This window comes from Triticum aestivum, chromosome 2D (genome assembly GCF_018294505.1).
Source record: "Triticum aestivum cultivar Chinese Spring chromosome 2D, IWGSC CS RefSeq v2.1, whole genome shotgun sequence".
In the NCBI taxonomy this organism is placed as follows: domain Eukaryota; kingdom Viridiplantae; phylum Streptophyta; class Magnoliopsida; order Poales; family Poaceae; genus Triticum; species Triticum aestivum.
Window position 1 is genome coordinate 30834802 of NC_057799.1, and position 23861 is coordinate 30858662.

General features: G+C 42.1%; 1 protein-coding gene across 1 annotated transcript; it reads right to left on the bottom strand.

Moving 5' to 3' along the window:
• Positions 1-5727: 5727 nt before the first annotated feature.
• LOC123048488 (uncharacterized) lies at positions 5728-19182 on the bottom strand. The gene is made up of 9 exons (XM_044471581.1): positions 19073-19182; positions 18759-18906; positions 13260-13521; positions 12928-13144; positions 12598-12748; positions 12293-12481; positions 7410-7457; positions 6906-7298; positions 5728-6780 (listed from the first exon to the last, which is right to left on the bottom strand). Exons 1-9 carry the CDS (start codon positions 19108-19110, stop codon positions 5854-5856), a joined length of 2373 nt encoding a protein of 790 aa, XP_044327516.1. The 5' UTR covers positions 19111-19182; the 3' UTR covers positions 5728-5853.
• Between the last annotated feature and the right edge of the window lie 4679 nt (positions 19183-23861).

Genomic DNA, 23861 nt, shown 5'->3' on the forward strand with positions numbered 1-23861 from the left:
TCTTTATTAGGCTATGTTTAGACATAGATGACCACAGACACAAATGTGAATGTGTTAATCTCTTTACTTGTTATATATTATTGTTATATATTGTAGCCGGTGGACTCCGACGATGTCAACATGACAGCTGGCGACACCGGCGTGAGAAGCAACCGAGTAAGAGCATCTCATAACTTGATTCATGGCTGCACTTTCCTTTACTTGATTTGTTGGTCATCAAACTTGTAGGAACATCTCATAGGTTTTGAAAAGGAAAATTATTTCATAGTTGGTCATCATGTTTTTCAACAAACTTGTAGGAGCACCACATCATATTCTTCATCAAACTTGTAGGAGCACTACATCATATACTTCATCAAACTTGTAGGAGCATTTCTAGTTATGATGGTCATTATCTTCATTCTTCAACAAACTCTTCTCTAAAATGGTTTTATATGTTTGTCATCATATTGATTCATATATAGGTGTACTTCTAGTTATGATGGTCATCCTCTTCATTTATTCCTTTACTTCTAGTTATGATGGTCATCATCTCCAGGTTTACCAATTGAATTTCATGCATGATGACGGCAAACTTCTCTTTGTAGAGACACATAGAGATCTAGGTCGGGGGGGTCTGTGCAAGCTGAATAAAAGGTGTATGATGTGGACAAGCTCAACCAACAACTTTTGGCCTCTCAAGAAACTATCACCACGAGGCTGAAGGGGGCAAGTGATTAACTGCAGGAGGAAACATATCAGCTGATTGACGAGAAGACTGAGCACATCGATGAGAGGAATGAGCTGAAGGAGGAGAGGAATCAACTAAAGGAGGAGAGGGATCGGCTAAAGAAGGAGAGGAATCAACTCAAGCACGAGAGGAATAAGCTCAAAAGTATGAAGGTTGCTTTTGTCGAAGCGAGACAAAAGAATAGTTAAAAGCTTTGGAAGATCAAGGCAATCATTGAAGAGTAACGCTTTTATGTTAAGTTCATCGAGTCGCTGAAGGTTTTATGTTAGTTGTTAAACTACTATATATTTTTTAGTTGGTCGAGTACCTATCCTAGTTGTTAAACTGCTATGTTTAGTTGATCGAGTGCCTATCCTAATTAATTGTTAAACTGATATGTTTAGTTGATCGAGTACCTTTCTTAGTTGTTACCTATTTGTGTCGTTGAAGGTTTTAACTGTTGCTATAAAACTGAAAAATGCTATCATTTTGGCTGGGAAACTTTGTTGTGCAGCTTTTTATATATATGAAAATCATATTGTTGGCAGGGCTCCAACATGGCAAGTCACCGATGATGAAATATTACTGGTGGGGCGGGACACGTGGCACACCACCATTAATTTTTATCAGTGGCGCCATATTGGCGGCGTTGAGTGTCCATGCCACCAAGGCCCTTTTTGGCATGCCACCACTAATTAAGCTTTTCTACAGTAGTGATCAAGTAATCTTGCTTCTCCAGATCATACAAATAGCAATCTGACTTGTCTGTCATGTCAATTGTATTTTTTGATAGGATTGTATGAGATTGCATAGAAAATTTAAACCATACCAAAGTACTTCTATGAAAACTAGTTCCATTTGAGGACTCATTTATCATTTATTACTGAGAGTTCATTTTAGAGAAAATTTCTTATATAACACTGTTTTAAATATTTTTTCCCTATTTGATATAGAAAAAGATATTTTCTTCTTTATCTAACACAGTGTCTAAATTTTATGCCCTTTATGACACTTTCCTCAATTTTGAGCCTTAACGGTGTTAAATGAGACCTGAAAAGACCTATTTGCCTTTCATGGGGTATGTGACTAAAATTTTATATGGTAGTTTAGGTTCAGCGGCTTTGTTAAATGAGATGTCAATGTATTCCTTGATGCAGACAAGTGTGCTCTGCATTGTATACTGACTTTTGACTATATCATCTTGTAGTAAAGTTTGGCAGATATACTCCAATCCCCTACAATTAGGTACTCTCCCACATCTTTCCATGTTAAGTCTTATTGGATTGAGTGGATTGGCCAAGGAATTATTGAAGTCCCTCACGTGTTTGTTGTAATTGTTCCACCCCAGCCCCCAGTAGCTCATTTTAGGAGGAGTTGTGGATGGATGATTAAGATGAGAACGGAAATAGTGAAGACCATGCGGATGACAAGGTGAGCTCGGACCGTGACCTACGGAATAAAACAGAGAATCCTTGTGATGCATCCTAGATCATCTTTCCAGTTGCCATGGAAGATTCGGCCCACCAGCTAGATTGCAATGTTGGGTTGCGGTGAAGCTACTTGTTGAAGCGGATTCACAGCCAATTCATAGGGAAGTGGATTGCGAGGATGGAATTTCACTGCCAATTCTGCTCACCCCCAGGACATGGCAGTGGCAGACAAACACGGGAAACAAGAAGGATGTGCCGGGAACTAGAAACAAAAAAGGTGAAAAATGAAAATAGAAAAAGCCAGTAAAAACAAACAGAGAAAATAAAGCCAATTTAGGGAACCTTCTAGAAGGTCTCCAAAACTGGACGGATCGCACTGCTTAAACGCTCAAAGTTTGTTGGCCCATCTCTCGTTGCTTGGGTTGTTCGCCTGCATCGACAATCCACGACAATGAGTTGTGAATGCGGTAGGTACAGGGTTTCTGCAGGCTTAAGGTCGGCTCGTGCCATTGTCCCGCCTTCCTCATGCCACCCGACACCCTCCAACCATGGTTCCTCTCGACTGATCCAACTCGTGCAATACCGTCGGATAATGAGACCATATTTGTTTCGAATCATGCAGAAGGGCTGCATGAATTAAGGGTCACCCAACATGGAACTTGCGGGAGCGGTTTACACAGAAGCTAGATATTATGTCGACTTTCGTGTGTTTTTTTCTGTGGTGGTTTTCATCAATTTTTGTTGTGGTTTTCTATGTTTCTTTACAGATTTTTATTTTTCTCTTTGGTTTTTATGTTTCATCCTTTGTTGCTTTTCAATGTTTGTTTACTGGTTTTCTTTGTTTTTCTTTTTCAAATAGATGTCCAATTTTTCAAACATGTTATACATATTTCATATATAGTGTAACATTTCTTTATATATGTTGAACATTTTTAGATATATTATTAACATATTTTAAATATATGTTTGGAACATATTGTTTAAATAAATGCAAAACATTTTCTAATACATATTGAACATTTTTCAATAATACGTCAATATTCTTTCTGCAATGTATTAACATTTTTTAAAAATGTCACGAACATATTTTCTGAAAATTTCGAAGTAATTTCTTTAAATGTCATGAACATTCTTGGATGGTATGAAATAAATTTTTAATATTATCCAGACATGTTATTACATTGTATACACATTTTTTGAAAATTTCGCGAACATTTTTTTGGAATGTCAGATTTTTTTCAAATATAACGTGAATTTTGTTGAATGGTATGAAACATTTTCTAACTGCACAAACATTCTTTTTACATTGTCTAAACAGTTTTGAAAATGTGATGGAAACTTTTGTAAATACACAATTTTTATGAATAGTTTGAAATGTTATCTTTAAATTACGCAATTTTTTTGAAATTATGAAATATTTTTAAGAAATGCCACGAACATTTTTTTTGGAAACATGTGAACATTTTCTAAATGTCATGAACATTCGTTTTTGAATGCTGTGAATGATTTTTTAAAATTGGTGCAAACATTAATTTTAGAGTAGTGAATATTTTTTAAATGCTGGATGATCGCTTTTCAAATTTAGGTAAATTAGTTTTAAATACCCTTTGTTGAAATGCAAACAAAATTTGGAAAAAGAAAAAATGAACAAACAAACTTAAGTTCCTAGCAACTAAAGAGTCGGCCAATTAGTGCACCACACAGAGGCGAGGGAATGCCCGCGTTCGCTGCGGGCAAGCTATAGATGCACATTTAGTTAGATAGAGAGAAATTCCCACGCCTACAAGAGGCACCAACGAAACAACAAACAACGCCATAGATGAAGCAACCCAAATACAAACCCACAACCAGAACAACAATGAGCGACTTAAGGTTCTTGGCACATGTGCCAGTGACCCGTGGCCTAGACAAAGTAGTAGCACCCCAAGTAAGAAGTGACCATCAACAACCAACAAGCATGGAAGCATATCACATGCACCGAAGGAACTTGCAAAATGTGAGAGCAATGACCACGATAGTAGAACTGCAAGCCCACCGGGATGACAGACATCACCAGTTCAAGGGACCCCCAATTGCATGAGCACGAGTGCCATGAAAGAGATGACATTAACCATGCACTAAAAATAGCACCATCACAAGGGCAAGACAGCCATGAATAGCTCAACAAGCATGCGACACTTGCCACCGAGCCAACCACCACGAAACCAACCAAAGAAGAAGATCTATAGAAGAGAGATCAGACCGATGGTAGGGGTGGTGAACAAGGGCTGCTGGGAGCATTATCGTACCGACCAGGAAATGACCAAACAAAAACAACCAGAAACGCGCAACCTCATATAGCAACACAAGGATGATTGTATGAAGGATACAGATCAAGACGCAAGGGAGGGCTAAGCACTGGATCCGGCGATGAGGCACGCAAGTCCAGCCTAAAACAACCTATGGAGGATGGTGCACAACTTTGAGCTGAGGCCGTGATCCCGCAACAACTGAGGAGGGTCGTGCATGCGGAGGCCCCGATCAGGCTATGTGAAGCAATGATCCGGTTGAGAACGTCGAAGGGAGGGACAAAGGAGGAGGTGTCGGGCGCACCACCACGACGGCTGGAGGCTCGCGACACCATTGATGATGTGGGGAGGGAAGCATGAGAGGTGTAGTTTGGAGATGGAAGGCGCACGGGCCTTTCCCTGCGGCGACGGCAAGAGGGGAGGGAGGCGCTGGTGCCCAGTGTTTGGGGTGGAGCATTTTCCACAAGACCATACTTTCAAATTGCTATTTTTTATACTTTGGTCACGCGTGTATTTGTAAATTAGATAATGATGTTACAAATACATGCTTAAGACTAGAATGTACTCTATCCGAAAGGTGTATGTATAGTCTCCAAATTTGTATTTTCATTTTAGAGCTTTGTGGTTTGCTAATCTCATGAGTTGGTTGAACAGACGAGTTATATGGCCGCCTTAGTTGTATATATGATGGCCCTTCTGCATGACAAAGTCAGGTAGGTTCACCAAAGTTGTATGGCCGTTCCTGCCATAGTAGTCATCATAGTAGTATAAATGGTAGGCAGTTCGCTGGTTCAACCCATCCTATATGAGCTACTGTTATTGAGAACTATGAAGTTGATACATGTATTTCCTCTGCATATTATACTCCTATAGAGTATGCATGAGAGATTGGAGTGTAACAAAATTCAACTTTTGTTAGGAAATTGCGTTGTAAGTTGATCGAGGGAGTCATCACTGGTTGTAACGGGATTCTTGTCATAGGGTGTTTTGACCGCAAACGTATCCTTGACCCTGAGCGTACCAGCCGACGAGTTATTTCGAACGGTAAGCGCAGATATAAAGCTGGACAATTCGGTCATCTTCATTGTAGGGCACTGCTTTTGCTCCCGAGATTACATACGATATAGGATGAAGATGACCCAAAAATAGAAGTTGTTCGTTCAACGCTACAGAGAACTGTCATGACAAAAACTTACCCATTTGATACCATCTTAATTACTCCCTTCCCTACGAAATCTGCTGTCGATAAGATTTATGAGTTTGCGAGGTCGGATCACACTACCGAGTACCGACTACAGAGTTGAAAACAAACTTTACTCTTGGGATATGTAGTAAAACAAACTTTACAATGGAGCTCGCAGGTACAGCAGTAGTTCTATATATTATTACATGAAAAATATGGAGAAGAAGATGGATCATCTTTGCTTTAATCGTGGCCCCTGTTGTCAACCTTTGCATCTGCATCTTCATGCTGCCCCGGCACGGTGAAAGCACCGGAGACGCGGCGTGTGCCCTTGGTGGTTGCACGCTGCCACTCGTGGCAATTCAGCCAAGAAATAAAATAAGGAGGCGGCAGGCCGACGGCGAACTCTCTCTTAATTTCAGCCACGTCTTTACCGAGCTCCAACAAGGTTTCCTTGGCTGCGCCGCCGCCCTCCTCAGAGCGCTTGATGCCGACCCATAGCTCTTCCAGCTCATAAGCGCTTCTACCTATCTCCAACAGGCCATTCCAAAGCCCGATCCGCACAAGCTCGGCCGCCACCTGAGGGTGGATGGTGTTCTTGCCAGGTGAGCATGCCGAACCTGGTCGCAGGACCAAGACGTCCGTGTCGGCCAGCTTCTGATGTGCCATGAAGCTCCTGTACCGTCCGCCAGCGGTCATTAGCTTCTCCTTGTTGCCACCTGCGACACTAAGGTAGGCGATGAAGTTCTTCCGCTCGCCGGCGTACATGTTGTCGACGTGTATCTCGCCGGAGCGTCTGTCAGAGCTCACGCGGTTGTAGAATCCTCTGGAGTAGATGGATGATATAGACACACCCTCGTGCGCCCTGAGGGTGATCTTGATGGATGTTGCGGCGATTTTTGTGAGGCCGCTGATGAACAGCTCAAAGGCATCTCTCATCTCGTTGAGGTCGTAGTCGACGAAAGAGCAGGTGCCGCCGGTCATGTCGGCTATGTACTTCATGACCTCCGGGTGGTGTTGCTCTCCCAGACCGAAGACGTAAGCCGGAAATTCCTTGGTGATTACATCATTGTACCTGTTCCTGATCCGCGTGTCACTGCTATCCGACACGAACATGATGCAGCCAATGCGACTGTCACCCGCCTCCTCCGCTTGACCATCTCTCAGAATCTAACAACTCGAACAAGCATTCAACATAAGAGGAAGACATTGCGGTACCGTATGGAAGTAAAAAAATAATATTGTATGCCCGGGAAAAGAAATTATCACATCAATGAAAGTACATACATACATACCTCAGCTCCCACTTGCAGAGCAGCGACTATGTTGTAGCTATGGTTCGCGGACAGCTCGTTGACCATGAGCTTCAAAGCATCCCGGCCTCGGTCGGACATGAACGTGAGCTTCATAATTCGGGGCACGTTACCCTCGAATGACAAGATGGAGAGCCGGTCGTTGGGGCCGAGCTTGTCGATGACAATCATAAGAGCTTCCTTGATGATATCCATCCTCCCTTGACGCACCATGAACCAGTCGACTTCAACCACCACCACGACGTCCACGCCTGCACGTGGCATCTCTTCCACGCCACGCCATTGTTCCCCAGTGATCCGCAGCATGACAGGGAACTCACTGCACGTCTTTGCACGTGGAATTGCTTCACATTTTGTAAAGGCTTCTAACTTCATCTGAATATTACATTTGTCATGCATCGATCAATCGAGGCGGTAACAATGCAGACTAATTAACTCAACATTACCAAATTCTAGCTATGTACAATTAATAGGCTGTTAACTTACCAAGTCTCCGCGCATCCATGAACTCATACACTCCGACCATGAAGACGCCTAGAAACATTAAGTTTCAACGTCAGCACAAATAGCACGCATGTGTGGTGTTCCCCTCAGATACCAAAGATGTTAGGAATAATCTTTCCTTATGAATAATCACAGCGTAGGCAGAAGACTACGTGGTGTTAGCTGAATTTGTATTGGTGCTAGGCTTAGCTAGATACGTTAATTATAGTAGCATACTCAAGCTAGTAGCTAGCTAGACGTGTCCTAGTAGGTTTATTAATTAGGAGTGTCTGTGTTGTACTTGGAAGTCTAGTTTCAGTCGGTTTGCTAGCCGGTCCACGCCCAATATATATGCAGGTGTACGGTCGTGAGTTGTAACATCATAGAAAATCAATACGAATATATGCAGGTGTATGGGCGTTAGTTGTAACACCGTAGAAAATCAAAACGAAATAAAGAGAAAAACTAAGGGCTTGATGCAGGCACTTGGCTAGAGTATTGTGCGCGTGTTGTCGATTTTGATGTGGTCGATCCATAGGCAAACAATTGATATCTGAGAAATGTTCAAAGATTTGAAGCTGTGCTTGCCTTGGGGTGGCGACCATACTAGCGTCTTCGGGCGGGCAGTATAGTTCCTGGGTAGTATTAGCAAATAGCAATGAAGAGGATATGACAAAACCAACAAGGAGGAAGGTGACAACCTATTGTCGGCAAGTGGTGGAAGATAACCGTTGATGGGAGCTGTGGTGCCGAGGTGTGGTACCGAAAGATCCTACAAGATCGTCGCCCAGAGGAGTCAAATTGTCGTGCGAGTTAGCACGTCTCGGTCGTCGTGTGTTAGTGAGTAGTCGCCATTATGTCCAAGTGCTTGACTATGTGAGAATCCGTTGATGAAGCGCGTCAAATGTCATCTACATGTCTTGAAGAGAGGATCAAGTTCAAGTATGTGGGGGCGATAAACCAGTGAAAATGAGTCTCTTTAATGAGGTCATATCTCTGCATGAGGATGGATTGGATGGTTTGGCCCACAGGGTTATGTGTTCCACAAGATAGCTAACATGTATCTCGCTAGGGTGGATGGTATGGTCCACAGGTGGTGTATTCCACAAAGTTGCTGGGTAGTCCAAGTCATGTTTGAGTTGGTCTGTAAATTCGGCAAGTCAAAATTGTGGAGAGATGGTTAGAGCTAGTAGTGTCTAGGTTGAGTGTGTGTAGGTCTAGGTTGTATGGGTCGGCAGCTGCTCATCTATATATACGTACACAGGGCTGCAATATTGTAACATTGTGAGAAATATCGAAAAGAGAAAAAAAGAAAAAGAAGGACGCGACGCGCGCCCTTGGTAAAAGTTTGTTGTGTACGCATGTTTGTCAATTTTCATGCAATCTATTATGTGGGCAAATCTCAAGAAAAGAAGCATCAGATCCAAGAACATATGACAAATGACCATGCATGCTCTATTGTTTGATATCATAATTAAGGCCCAATGCATGTGTGCTTACAGCAAGTGCCAAGGAGTCCTAGGAAATAAACTCTCCAATGAATAGGTTCTTAGTTGTTCTGAATAATATTTCTTCATTTCAAGTAGTTTTAGGATCTTATGTGAACATTTGGGTAGGAATAAAGGACGACCACATGATGAAAATATACATAGGGTTTTGTTCTTACGTCGTTTCTTCTTCGAGACACCAAAACCATCTCTCTACACAGTTGCTTGCCACACCGGGTTTTTTTATCAATGTTCCATGGCTTACCACCATGACAAAGTAGAGCATTCGGATGAGCCTAATTTGTTGTAAATATGCCCTAGAGGCAATAATAAAGTGATTATTATTATATTTCCTTGTTCATGATAATCGTTTATTATCCATGCTATAATTGTATTGATTGAAAACTCAAATACATGTGTGGATGTATAGACAACAACATATCCCTAGTGAGCCTCTACCGGGCTAGCTCATTGATCAAAGATGGCTATGGTTTCCTAGCTGATTGTCATGTGTGGATCACATCATTAGGAGAATGATGTGATGGACAACCCCCAAACTATAAATGTAGCATATGATCGTATCAAGTTTATTGCTATCGTTTTCTGCATGTCAAGTATATGTTCCTATGACCATGAGATCATGCAACTCACTGACACCGGAGGAGTACCTTGTTTGTACATAACTGGGTGACTATAAAGATGCTCTACAGGTATCTCCGAGGGTGTCTGTTGAGTTGGCATGGATCAAGACTGGGATTTGTCACTCCGTATGACGGAGAGGTATCTCGGGGCCCTCTTGGTAATACAACATTACAAGAAGCTTGCAAGCATGTGAGTAATGATTTTGGTCACGGGATCTTGTATTACGGAACGAGTAAAGAGACTTGCCGGTAACGATATTGAACTAGGTACGGAGATACTGACGATCGAATCTCGGGCAAGTAACGTATCACCGGACAAAGGGAATTGTATATGGGATTACCTGAATACTTGACATCGTGGTTCAACCGATAAAGATCCTTGTGGAATATGTAGGAATCTATATGTGCATCCATGTCCCGCTATTGGTTATTGACCATAGAGGAGTCTCGGTCATGTCTACATGATTCTCGAACCCGTAGGGTCGCACGCTTAACGTTTGGTAGCGCTAGGGTAGTATTGAGATATTAATAGTGGAAAGTCCGAAGGTTGTTCGGAGTCCCGGATGGGATCCCGGACATCACGAGGAGCTCCGGAATAGTCCGGAGGTAAAGATTCATATATGGAAAGTTGTTATCGGGGTTCCGGAAAAAAATCGAGTTTTTTCGGTATTGTACCGGAAAGGTTCTAGAAGGTTCCAGAGTGTGCAGGTGGGCCCACATGAACATGGGTAGTGGGGAAAGTCCCCACAACCCTGGCCTAGGCGCACCAAGATCCTCCCTTAAAAGGAATAGTATCATATCCCAATAGGATAAGATCAGGATCCCTAAAAAGGGGGGTAGCGATCGGTGGGGGAGGAAAGGTCAGATTTCCTCCCTTCCCCTTTGGCCAACAACCCTAGGGCCTTGTAGGGAAAGCCACCAGCCCCCTCCACGCCTATATAAAGGTGGGGAGGCATTGGGGGCAGCCACCCTTCGACCCTTGCCCGTTACCTCTCCCAAATCCTCTCATGTTTCACTGGTACGCGTTTGGCGAAGCCCTGCCGGAATTCCGCTGCCACCACCACCATCATATACCGTCGTGTTGGTCCCGATCTCATCTACCCCCTCTCTCGCTTGCTGGATCAAGAAGGAGGGGGCGCCGCCGAGCTGCACGTGTGCTAAACTCGGAGGTGTCGTCCGTTCACACTTGATCGGGAGTTCGTGGACGGATCATGATTGGATTGCGAAGACGTTCGACTACATCAACCACATTTCTTAACACTTCCGCTTAGCGATCTACAAGGATATGTGAATCCAATCTCTCCTCTCCTAGATGGTCATCTTCTAGATTGATCTTGGTGAGCATACGATTTTTTTTTACTTCCCATGCAACGTTCCCCAACATAATTGTAACCTTGTTATACTAATCCTGAGTAGATATACAAGTGATAATCATGTAGGATTACTAGTTAAGTAGTTCTGCAACAACATACCAAAAATGAATTCCAATGATAGGGTGGAGCCCGATGACTCACAATTAAGGAGAAACGACTGTGAGATAGTACTACAATTAAGGATGACAGTTAGAATTCACTCAGTAAAGGATTCAAAACCTGGTGTTATTTTTTTAAGGGAAGCTGGTGTTACTTATGGCATGTGTATATTATCATTAGATATAATATTATTCGAGGTATGCACTTTTTTTGTGCAGGATTTGAGTATATGCACTAAAAAATATATTGGACTACATTTGTAGGTATCTGAAACATAGAATATATCATTGGTTATATATGTACCAAAGTACGAGTGTTCAGACCCTTTTTAACGAGACTATAGTATAAGTGTTTAGTGAAAGGAATCATTTATGAATTTACTGCCATGGATTACTATAGAAGAAACACCACGCAATTTTGTTTTGGAAAGGGATTATTGCTATGAAATCAACATAATATATTTTTAACGCAATATTGATCATTGAGAGTACTAGTGCATGCAAACAAAACATGGAAAGTCATTATTTCGTCGGTTGTATGCAATGCACTAATGAATATGACTTGCCCTAACGAGGCTAGAATAGCTTATTCTTATATACAAAATATAGTAAAATAATGTACAAAATGTAGTAATTCTGATTTTTTTTTTACAATTAGTAACTACTACTCCCTCTGTCCCATGATGTAATATGTTTAAAAACATGCCATGTTTTGTATACGATATTACTATATTTTGTATAATTTTTTGTAAAATGTAGAATAGCCATACTATATTTTTTTGTAAAATGTAACAGTTACAAACTTGGATAGTAAAAAACATTATTTTAGAATTACTACATTTTGTACACTGTTTTACAAGATTTTGTATATAACATTACAAGGGGTATAATAAGCTATTCTACGCTCATGCTTAGAATAGTGCTACATATTATTGCCTTACTGGAGCATATGTACATGTAGTATGTATGTAGTATATGTTGTATATATACTACCTTTTTAGTATACACCATATTTTTAGTATATACATTTTTACGTACAAATGTGTATTTCATAAATGTGGTAACAACTCTGAACTCACTGCATTTTTTCTTGTAGCTCGCTTTGAAATATCTTAAATGTGGTATATGAACACACTAAAAATAATAAAATAGTATATATACACCTGCTTGTAAGATGTATTTTCCTTGTATAGGTATATAATCAGATCAACCAGATCAAAGTTTCATTGTATACCTTTAGTGGTGAATAAACGTGTGAATGATTTTATGTTAACAATGAAAATTTACCTCATCAATCATAGTTTCAGTCTCATTCAATTTATCTATGATATCCAATATTGTGGGCCTTTTGTGCCTATCAGTCTCCATGCAGCTGAGTGCTATTTTAGTGCATATGTTCACTTGCTGACAGTAACCTTCTAGTGGCTGGGATGAACTTAATGTTGCCTGGAATCTGTTCCTCCAGTTTTCCTGTACCTGTGTAATCCAAGTGTAACACAAGGGTGAAACTTTGCACATGTAAATCATAGAGTAATATTTTTTTAAGATAAGCATTGATATTGTTTTTGAAGTGACGAGATAGTGTTTCTTACTTCATCAAGAAATTCTTCGTAAGGCATTTCGGCACTTCTGGAGTGCCCTTTAGGCCCTGTAATAATCTTTATCATTACAACACCCAAGCTGAATATGTCTACCTTCTTCGAGACAATGCCTTTAAATAAGTATTCATGCGGCATGTATCCACTGTGCATGGCAATAGAAGTGCATGGAATTAATGAATATGGTAGTATAGTTTGTCAGGCCGGTGTTATCTCCATTTTGAAAGAAAAATATAGTTCAATGGACAGGGGATTCATTCATTCCGCACAAACATTAAGAAAAAATGAACATGATTTATTCGATGGGGGGATGCATTGACTTACATTGTTCCTAGAGGAGATTGTGTGACTCTAGTTTGTTCTTCACCAAAAAGCTTGGACAAACCAAAGTCAGCAAGCTTTGGCATCATATACTCATCTAACAATATATTTTCTGGTTTCAGGTCCAAATGGTAAATTGGTTCTTTGAATCCTTCGTGGAGGTATTTTAGGCCCTCACAAGTCCCCTTAATGATTTTGTAACGTTTGTCCCAGTCAAGCCCTTGTGTTTCCTCCGTAAAAGTTAAATAAGTACAAGTGCGCCAGAGAAATTCAAATGAATACCTTTGTTTCACATGCTAAATGTATAACATAATCTAAGTGGAGCAGCCTCATACCATAAAGATGCTTCTGAAGGCTTCCCTTGTGCATATACTCAAAACAAAGCGCTTTACATATCATTTCACCAAAAATTATTTTTCCTTGGAATTCCATATCCTGATGTTGTGTTTCATAGCAGTAGCCAACCAATCGGATAATATTCTCATGGTTGAGCATCATAAGGTTAGTAAACTCTTGCTTGAATAGTTTGTCATCAATTACTTGCATATTATTATGAAGCAACTTTACAGCAATCTTTTCTCCATTTTCATGCACCCCCTAATCAAGACCGAATGTCAGCACTCGATATAAACAATGACAGAAAAAAAAGATGTAAGTACGTATCATGCATTTTTTGGTACGTTGTCCAGTTTTAGTACCATCAGAATTTTTATTTTTAGGGTTATATAGTACCAATAGAAGTGTGTGGGCTATCATAATCGATTAGTTTACCGAACTTGTACCACCTAGCTAGCTTTGGCCGGCGTTGATGACTTGCTGTCGGGCGAGGATGAAGATTATAGGGTCGTCAGATATATGACAATGAGAACAAAGTGGTGAAGTCGACAACGCTGGGTTGGAATTATAGAGCTTCAGCCCATTAATTATATCAATAATTCCTAAGGAAATCCCAGAGGACCATATGACTAATTCATGCATAACAAGGGTGTGTGGGAAGTTTAGTCCCACCACGTTAGTGGATATTGTGTGATGCCAACTTATAAGGGAAGTTGTTCCACATACCACTAAGAGCTTGAGAAAAGGGTACATACACACGCCCTCCTCCTCGACCGGCTGCCTTGCTGTGGCTATAGATGATGACTTCTTCTCCAACGTCGACCACCTCCTCCACAACATGATGCTCGGTGATGGTGATGTGACTGCAAATGCTTCTTCTTTCGTTCTACCGTATGTTTTCGTATCCCTTCTATTAGGGTTTGTGTTCTGTCCACTAGCAGTAGCAATCGATGTGGATATCATGTTTGTTAATTTTGTTCATGCTTGCATGCCTAGTTTCAACAATTTGTTATTTAATTCGATTATCATCTCTATTATGGTAATCGTGTTTAATCTACTATTTTTTTGGAGTAAACTTAATTAAAAATTGCTCAATTATTCAATGCACTAGAAGAGGCTTGATGTGAACGTGTTGATCTTGGTGGTGTACAACCAGGATAAAGATGAGAGAAACCTCCCTTGCCATGCTTAGATCCGGTAATCACACACACACACACACACACACACACATTCATTGAACTCGCCAGTGTTGAGACGGGAGAGACGACAAGACACTCCAAAGAATGAACAGGGTGACAAAACCAGCTGCAGGTTGCAGGTAGATCAGTGTGCTGCAAGTCCCTCATCGACTCATTTACACGCAGATCTAGCTTTCATGGAGACCACCATGACCAGATCCGGTGACAGAGGCAGCCGGGATGGGCTCTAGGGCGCATATCCAATAATGTACTCCCTCCGTCCGGAAATACTTGTCGCAGAAATGGATATAAATGGATGCATCTAAAACTAAGATATGTCTAGATACATCCATTCCTCCGATAAGTATTTTCGGACGGAGGGAGTATAAGGAAAGCATCCACGGTTGTGAGCCAAATCACCGCGATGTGTCGAGTACCCCGATGTGTCCCCCCCCCAACCCACCCACACCCACACACACACGCAACGATTTTCAGGTGCTGGTTTTGCTCTTTTGCGCGGTTTTCAGCGGTTCAAACAAATAATTCTCGTGCGCTTTCCCGTTGAGTCATTTGCTAGTATTTTTTTGAGGGGTGTGCGCTTTGCTAATGTCCAGAAGTAAACGCAATTAGGCTTGACCAACGCACCAAAAACTAAAGCAACCCAGCCCTTTTGAAAATGTGTGCCTGCTCCCTGCGTTTGGTCGATGTGATGCATCTTGGGTGTGTTTGGTTCGAGAACGAAGTGGAATGGAATGTCATGGTTCCATTCCACTAGAATGGGTCGGTTCCGTCCTTGTGTTCGGTAGTGGCAATTCGGAGAAATGGAATGGTTACATTTTGGCGTTTGGTTTGTGAGATGGAATGAAATGAGTTTATTCATCTCACTATGAATCGGATTGGTTTCAGTCAAAGGCAGATAAAAATTGAACTATACTATTTCAGAACAGCGATGCGAGCATCAACTAGGCTTGAACATGCTGTCAAAAACAAATCACAGAGAAACAGAAAAGAAAAGATTCAGAGTTAAACACAAGATCAACAGTAACTACCCAAATACCAAGTCTGCAGATGTCTGATTGCTACAAGCAAAAAATGCAGCTTGCTAGTCCGATCTTGACCGCAGCCTTGCTCCTCCAATCCACAAGATCAACAGCGGCGTCCTTCCTATCACCATGGCACAGGCAGCTTGGATCGCCTACTCCATCACGGCCCGCGCTTGGAGCGTCTGGTCCATCAAGAGCGGCAGCGCGACGTTTCCCGGTGTGCCGCGCGAGCGCGGCGGCAGCGTGGCCTCCCCGGCCTCCTTCGCCGATGGATCTCGAGGATCGCGCCATGGAGCAGAGTGCTCGCCTCCTCCTTCCGCCAGATCCTAGATCGAGGTGTGGGGGGGAGGGGGGCGAGGGGCGGGAGACACCGGCGAGGCTGCACTTCCGGCCGCCGCCATGGCCATCGAGGGAGAGAGAGGAGGGCACAGGTCGTGGGTGGTTGGGGCGCTGGGTGGGTGAGTCGGGGAGAAGGGGAGGGGGACGCGAGCGAGTGAGGCGTTCCGCGTGGTCCGGCCGATTCGGAGGAACGTCCAGGTTCGGCATAAACAGGGAATATGCCGTTCCCTGGAATCGGTGGGTTCTGATTCCTTCAGCAATCTAAACACGGGAACGGGCACTGGGGATGGAACCGACCCGTGCCATTCCACTTGTCGATTGGCGCACTTCCTCTATCATGGAGAGTCTAGGGCGTTGCCTTTGCCTCTGCCGCCGCTCGCCTTGACGCCATCCACGATCGCACGCGGCACACGGCCTGACACCGGCGGATTGGAGGCCAGCCAATATGAACCCAGACATCCAGTAATCGATGCTGCAACCGCCGCCGCTTATTACGGTCGCCGGCTTTTCGCACGTCCGTATCCACCTCTTCCTTCGGCCAGATCGTTTTCTAAGGTATACTAGCAAAAAGGCCCGTGCGTTGCAACGGGAGAGAAAACCCAAACTTCCCTAACACAATGGCTCAAGACCCCCTCCGCCTCCTCCCACCACCCACCGCGAGACATTATGACATCAACATACTCTTTGAAATCATCCACACTGCCATGAAAAGATAAGTTGCGCAAAAACATAAACGTGAAAGTATTTCGTAAGGGTACTCAAGGTGACTCACAGAAATATCTTCGTGGTAGCGAGTATCTCTTCACATCTTTCACAATGTTAATTCCATTTTAGTACAACGTATTTTCTTCACTACATAGGCAACACAAATTTCCATGAACCAGTCTTGGCTTTGTTTAGGGATTGTGTAGCGTAGCACTATTCGTGTCCAATGATATTACGAGCGTTGTACAAAACTCCTTCATCCCTGACTAATATAATAGAGAAAATATGGAGTTTGTGTCGCGCACAACAGGGGCTCCCCGCCGACTCTTTGTACTTTGGTGTCAGGCGGAAAAATATACAAAACCTGCATCGCATGCCAGTATGTGCCACCTTCTGTATTCAACTCCGACAAAGGTCACAAATAAGATTACTCTCATCCCTAGCAACATTGTGAAATTTAGTTGTTTCACTAAAAGTAAGAATACAAATGTCTAGATTCTTGTTTTTTTTCTGCGGGGAAACTTTGTCAAACTTACAAAAGTTGTTAGGTTTTCTTGCTTTTCGCAAGTTAAAGTTACTTGTGTCAGGTGTGTTGATGACCTGAAAACTACGGCTCCTATGACATGAAGATATAGAAATTTGCTTCAAGTATGAAGAAAACTTTTGTCAAACTTGTAGAACATGTTTACATCGGGAGAAAGAATTGGCGTAAATATATTATTAGACGGAAGTACTGCCCTTATGTTATAAATCAATCGTTGCATGCGGGTCTACAATCCGGTTCATATATGCGCATTTTAGAATTCTGTTGTTTTAAAGCAGCAATCAACCACCCATTTTTAAACGGGGCTCCCTTTTTCATTATTATTATTCTGAGAAAAATATTGTACATGACCAACAACAAATAAATAATTTTTTATTATGATTTATATAACATGCATTCACGGACTGGGACGCGGTGGATGGGGAAAAACTACGCACAGGCTCTTTCTTTTTCTTTCTTTCCTTCTTCCTTTACTTTTTTATTTTCTTCTTTATTTTCGGCATTAACTACCGAATCCCTCCTTTCCTTCCTTATTATTATGGGATGACTTTCACTTTACCCTCTTCTCCACGTGGCTCGCTGATGATCAGGCAAATTTATCTACGTATATAAATTGGTAATTTTTTGTAAATATAACCGATGTGGGATCGTTAAATTGTACGATGAATCAACTATTTCATATGGGTATTGCATAGCCCATGTGGCAGCAGCCCTCAAGATGGCTGCTGAGATCTGGAGTTCGTAACCCCAATCCTACTCTTTTTTGTTCGGCCCACACCAACCAGCTGTGTGCGGCCCACAACCACCTGCAGGCCCAAGTGTGATAGGAACGCAGCAAACGTGATGTTTTTGATATATGGACAGCTATATAGATTAGTACCACCTCAGGTAGAGAAAATATAATATAGGCAAGATGGACGGACCAAAAACGGACGAAATTACGGTGGTAAGAAGCAATAGCCCCTTTATTAATAGGTATAGATATAGATATAGATATAGAGGTATAGATATAGATATAGATATAGATATAGATATAGATACATGCATCTAATCTGTTTTTATGCCTTAAATTAGTATAGACCTAATTCATCATTTGTTCCGGTTTAGCTATACTTCCTTATTTTTAAATGAAGAGAAATTAAGATTAGAGCAGACTATTAACTCGTATAATCGTAAATGTAAGCCTAAACTTGAAGAGGCAGTTTTAACAATATGCATCGTTCTGCTTATATATCTTAGATAAATTATACAGGTGACATTATTTGGAAACAAATGTTGTTATGTGTTCTTACCACTGGTTCTTGCATGAGATTTGATCTTTTCGCCCCCCACCCCCTCCTAGCTTACGTTAAATCCTGGCTTAGCCGCTGGCATTGTGTAGCTAAAACTCCGGTAATTGGAAACAGGCAGAACGATATTTTGAATTGCTTTTATGCTGCTTGCTGTAGCGACATGCATGGTTGATGGTAGAATAACAGGAGGAAGGGGAACAACTCCCCTTTCTCCAAGAAACTGATTTCTGTTTTTGCAAAAAAAAAGTAATTTCTGGTCAACGTCCCAAACGAGACTCGCACGAAAACCGGCTGTGATGGTAGCAATTCATTACTAGGGTATATTGCATAATTTGGCACACATATTCACAAGAGAACTGGATACAATCATAAAGAGCACATCACGAACGAATCATACCTTGTAAACTTTTCCATACGCACCCTGACCAAGTGATCGTTCCTCAGAGAAATTATCCGTGATGTCCTGTAGTATTCGGATGGTTAAATTTGTTGGCTCCGTACCTCCATTGCTACCTATAGTAGCCCAGCTGTCTCTGCTTGTAAGACTACATGCATACAAATGAAGATCGAATCAGATCGTTCCTATTAAGCTTTAAGCCGCATCAGATAAGCAGGAACGTAGCTATATTATGTAAGTATTTATTAGAGGAATGCTTGACAATATCAGTCAAGAGGAACAAGAAACATCTGGATCGAGATGTAGGTACTAACCTGGAGCTGGACCCGGAGCTTGAACTGGATGATGCCATGCAAATGATCCTTGTTCTTCACGGGATGGAGGGAGGGAGGGGTGAGACTGAGGCGATATGATCCAGCTTAGCTCAGACAAGATGTGTAGATGTGGATCACGACGGCACTGCCAATTAATAAGCACGCGATGGGGCGCCGATCCAGTTGGCGTGGTCAATTAGTGAGTGGAGATTAAGCTATATCAACTCTCTAGTGGGTCTGGTTGGTGGACAGCGAGCGAGAGGAAGGTGCCTGCTTTGGGGTTTTGTTTTCTGAGACTCCCGAGAGACGCCTTTGGTCTTATTATTTTTACTAACACTCAGAAACCTCCTCTTTATTTACTTGTAATTAGAGTTAGATCATATAACAGAATTCGACAGTTCGTCAAATATTAGTCTTTTAACTTGTATAAACCTTTTGGCAGAAAAAGAGGCAAATCTTTCCACAATATTACACTATTCACAATCAATCAAATATCACAGTTCTGTAACTTCAAATATGACGCCACAGGCAATAAATATGTACGTGATGCGGTGCCGGCCCAGTTGGTGGCCAGTCAGTGGAGAACTGGAGATCGATGTCAACTCTCTACAGCTCACACCTGATATCACGAAGATAGCAAGCAACTTGGTCAGTCTTTGAGTTTTTTGTGGAGTCAATTACATCACTGGTTCTAGAACTTGGCGTGAATGATCACTTTAGTTCTACAAGTTGTGATGTACATTAAAGTGGTGCAAAAACTTGGCTTTGTGGTGCAAATATGGTGCAAAACTCGTTTTTATACATCCTTGGCGCTGACTAGGCGTGCCAGCGGGCATGGGGCCGCTGTCAGTGACCGGACGATGGAGACACGTTGTGTGGCCTGCTCTTTTTGCCAAAAAAATCAGTTTTTTTCACACAAAATAACACTGGGAGGCCCACCTGCCAGAAACAACACAAATCCCATTAAGAGGAGAAACTGTCAAATATTTCGAAGCGCACCTTACCAAAACAACCGACGACATTGGTTGTTGAAGTGGGATCGGTAAGTTATCCATTCTTTAGATTAACCGCATAAGTTATTATTTTTAAACACAAATGAAAAAGGTGCGACCCAATTGGCAATTAACTACCCGGCCTGATGACATTTAGTGCTCTACAAGAATAAATAATTCTGTACCAGTTTGGCCTAACAGCATAAATGAAAACTCTAAACTCGAATGAAAAAGGTCCAGCAGTCAAACCAGCGACCTCCTATCCTGATAGTGCAAACTAACACCCGACGAAGATTGTTTCTTATACATAGGCTAATTTGCTCAAAACAAAATATACATAGGCTAATGGTTCTTTTATACCGAGGGGGAGCTCCAACACACCAGCGAAGTTTTTGCTGCATGCGTGGATCCGGAGAGAAACATGAGGGAAAACGGCGGCGACTCCAGCATCCAGCAGCGCAGGAGCGGCGGGGAGAGGGGGCACAGGTGAGGGGGTGGTTGCTGGCGGGCCAGGAAGACATGCAGGCGACAGGGAGCAGCGCCCGCGCTGCATGCGGAGAGGAAGAAGGGGAGGGGAAGTCAATGCGCAGATCGAATGGCTGCTCGCTGGATCATACGATTGGGGCTCGACCGGCCGAACCGGTTAGGCCGGCGCGCCGGCGACTAGCGTGGCCCTTACCTATATAAATGGTCTCAGTACAATAGCGTATTTCGCAAACAAATTTTGGCGGCTCCGGTAGTTAATCTCGAATTCCTGAGATCTTCAGGTGGCTGGTTCGAGCCCCCTGGGTACCTTTTTCATGTGATGAGCTAAAATTAATTAATTTACGCTGTTAGCAAAAGATATAGAAAGCACCTATCCCACTTGTGCACGTAATGTCACATTGGCTGTTTTGGTTACGTGCGCGCGCATGTTACCTTTCTAGGTTCAAAGGCCCGTGGTCATTATTTTTTCTCAATGTGAATTTTGCTGTTTCTGACATGTGGGCCTCCCAGCGTTATTTCTGTGCGAAAAAATAAAAGCTGAGAGAGTCGAGACCCACTTGGGCCTTCTTTTCTAGGATCAGAACTTGGACACACTGCATGACCGATTCCAAATGCACATGCCTGCATGTGATGGTACGTTTCCCCCTAAAATAGACCGTTGGTGGCAAGTGCATCAATGGCCCGAGATTCTGGCCCCGTTCTTCATATCCTCATCTTATCGAGGTGCTCACGATTATTTATTTTTCATGAAACCAACAGGAGCTAGCTAGCATTGTCTTTTCAACATAGAAGAGAATAGAAAAGCCATGTTAACAAAGAGCTAGCACGTTTTGGAGGGGGACATGCCCAAACCGAAAGAGAATGACCGCACTCCGCAAGCCTCCAAAAGCAAGGGATTCAGAAAATGGAAAAGAATAGAAGAATCCATTGTATGAAATCCCGAAACGGAACGAGATCTAGAACCCCTCCAAAGAGGTATTACCTAGGGACGAGCTTCTTCTCGGCGGCGCCGGTGCTGATGGCTTGGGCGACGTTTCCCCTCTCCATGGACAGCATGGCGACCAAGTCCTGCCCCTCTGTCCCGTGTTGACGCAAGGGCGGGAGTAAAGAAGAAAGGGGAGGGGGGGGAGGTCGCATGGTGTGGCGTGCTCGTTCCGTTGCGGAGTCGGTGGCGAGAATATTATATGGAAACCAACGTTCGGTGTGAACTTGTAAAAACCGTGCGAAAACGATGTTTCAGAGTTTTGAAAAAATCTAAAAAAAACGTGATGATAAAAGGGTGATTTTCTATTGACATGCAAAATTTCAAGTTCAAAAACATTACGAATGTGAGCTGTGAAAAAACAAAATTAGCACTGAATAGTACCGAACAATCACTATTCATTTCTGAATTTGTCTTTTTCATAGCTCGCATCTCGAATATTTGATGAGGTTGCATCTATTGGAATGGGATCCAGAGTGAGAGAGGGGACCTCCTGTTTGGCACAGTATGCGCTGAGAAATAGGGAAGCGCGCAATCACCGCCCTCAACCCCCCTTGCGCGCGCCCTTTTGCACCAACCCAGGCACAGCACATGACTCCCACTATTTTTTATTTTTTTCTTTATTTCTATATCAGGTTTTCTTCTATAAAATAATTCAGGATTAAAAATCCAAATATATCAGTAAAATTTGAAATTTGTTAAAGAAATTACAAAATGCTTCGTGGATAAAAAAAGTTTGCATATTCAGAAAATTATTCAAGATTTTGGAAAAAATGTTCAGGAAATCAAAAAATACTCATGATTTAGGAACAATGTTCACGTATTCGAAAACATGTACGCGAATTCAAAAAATGTTCATGAATTTCTAAATAATGTTCACAAAAAAACCAATGTACATGAATTAAAAAAAGTTCATTGATTCATAAAATTTTCAGGAATTTTAAAAAATGTTCATGAATTTACAAAATGTTCACGCATTTCGAAAACTGTTCATCAAAACAAAATTAATATTTTGAATTTCGAAATTATCCCAATTTTTGCAAAATTTTCATGAGTTTCAAAAAAATGTTCACAGTTTAAAAACAATATTCACGAATTTGTAAACAAGTACATGAATTAAAAAATGTTCACAAATTTCTAATAGTAATGATTTTGAAAAATGTTCATGATTTCATAAAGTTAAAAAATATTGAAGATTTCAAAAAATGTTCAAAAACTTGAAAGATGTTTGCAAAAATGAAAAAAAAGTAAAAAAGAAAGAAATGAAAGGAAAGAAATGAAAAGCAAAAAGGAAAAAAGAAACATAAAAGATAAGTAATAAGGAAAAAAGAAAACAAAAAACCTGGAGGGAAAGAAAAACCCTAAGCCGGTGGGGAATAAACACTAAAATGGGCCGGCCCAAACTCTCAATCGGGGTTGGATGGCTTCGTGCTAGGTTGCTCAGGCGCGACCTATGCGCCAAATAGGAGAGCAACTCATTGACGAGCACTCCTTCGGGAGCCTCACAACGATCAGTGCCACTTGGCGCGCTCTCAGGCAACGCCTCTTGTCACGCTCTGGGCGCTCCCTCTGGATTTTTTTTATTTTTCCGCACGCATTTTCTGCTTTTTAAACGGGTTTTTTCTGGGTTCTTTCGACGTTCTGGTTTTCCACCGGCCTTCCTTAGATTTTGGACAAAAAAATTGCGTGAAAAACATGTTTTCTTTTTTTTTTCTTCCATGAGAGGCACGGTTTTGCTTTTGAGGGAGGCACAGTCATGCCTCTCGGAAACGGAAAAAACCGTGTTTTCTGTTTTTTTTCTTCCGCGAGAGACACGACCGTGCCTCTCGGAAAAAAAAACCATGTTTTTTGGGTTTTTTTCTTCCGCCAGAGGCACGGTTTTGCTTCCGCGAGAGACACGGTTTTGCTTTCGCGAGAGGCATGACCCTCCCTCTCGGAAACGAAAAACAACACGTTGTCTATTTTTTTTTTCTTCCGCGAGAGGCACGTTTTTGCTTCCGCGAGAGGCATGGTTGTGATTTCGCGAGAGGCACGGTCGTGCCACTATCGGAAAGGAAAAAAAAACATGCTCCCTGTTTGGTTTTTTCGTCTGGTTTTTTCTGGAAAAAATAATCAAAACCTATCAACATGAGATATAGTTTTGAAGATCTCGACGCGAGGAATCCAATGGTGAAAACGGTTAGAGATTTAGACGCACGGTTTAAGAGATAAAACGTTTGAATAAACGGATCTACGAAAAAAGGGAAAACTCACAGGTTGCGACAAGTGACGCATATGCAACATGCCCACTTGTCACAACCTGGGAAGATAGAAGTGATCTTTGCGAGGA

What these genes read in the sequence shown, in the direction of transcription:
- LOC123048488 (XM_044471581.1), bottom strand. Translation starts at nt 19,110, where the DNA reads ATGGCATCATCCAGTTCAAGCTCCGGGTCCAGCTCCAG. An exon ending in CGTATGGAAAAGTTTACAAG is followed by an intron (nt 13,522 to 18,758) that starts GTATGATTCGTT and finishes GGTCTTGATTAG; the next exon opens with GGGGTGCATGAAAATGGAGA. An exon ending in CTGAAACTATGATTGATGAG is followed by an intron (nt 7,458 to 12,292) that starts GTAAATTTTCAT and finishes TAATGTTTCTAG; the next exon opens with GCGTCTTCATGGTCGGAGTG.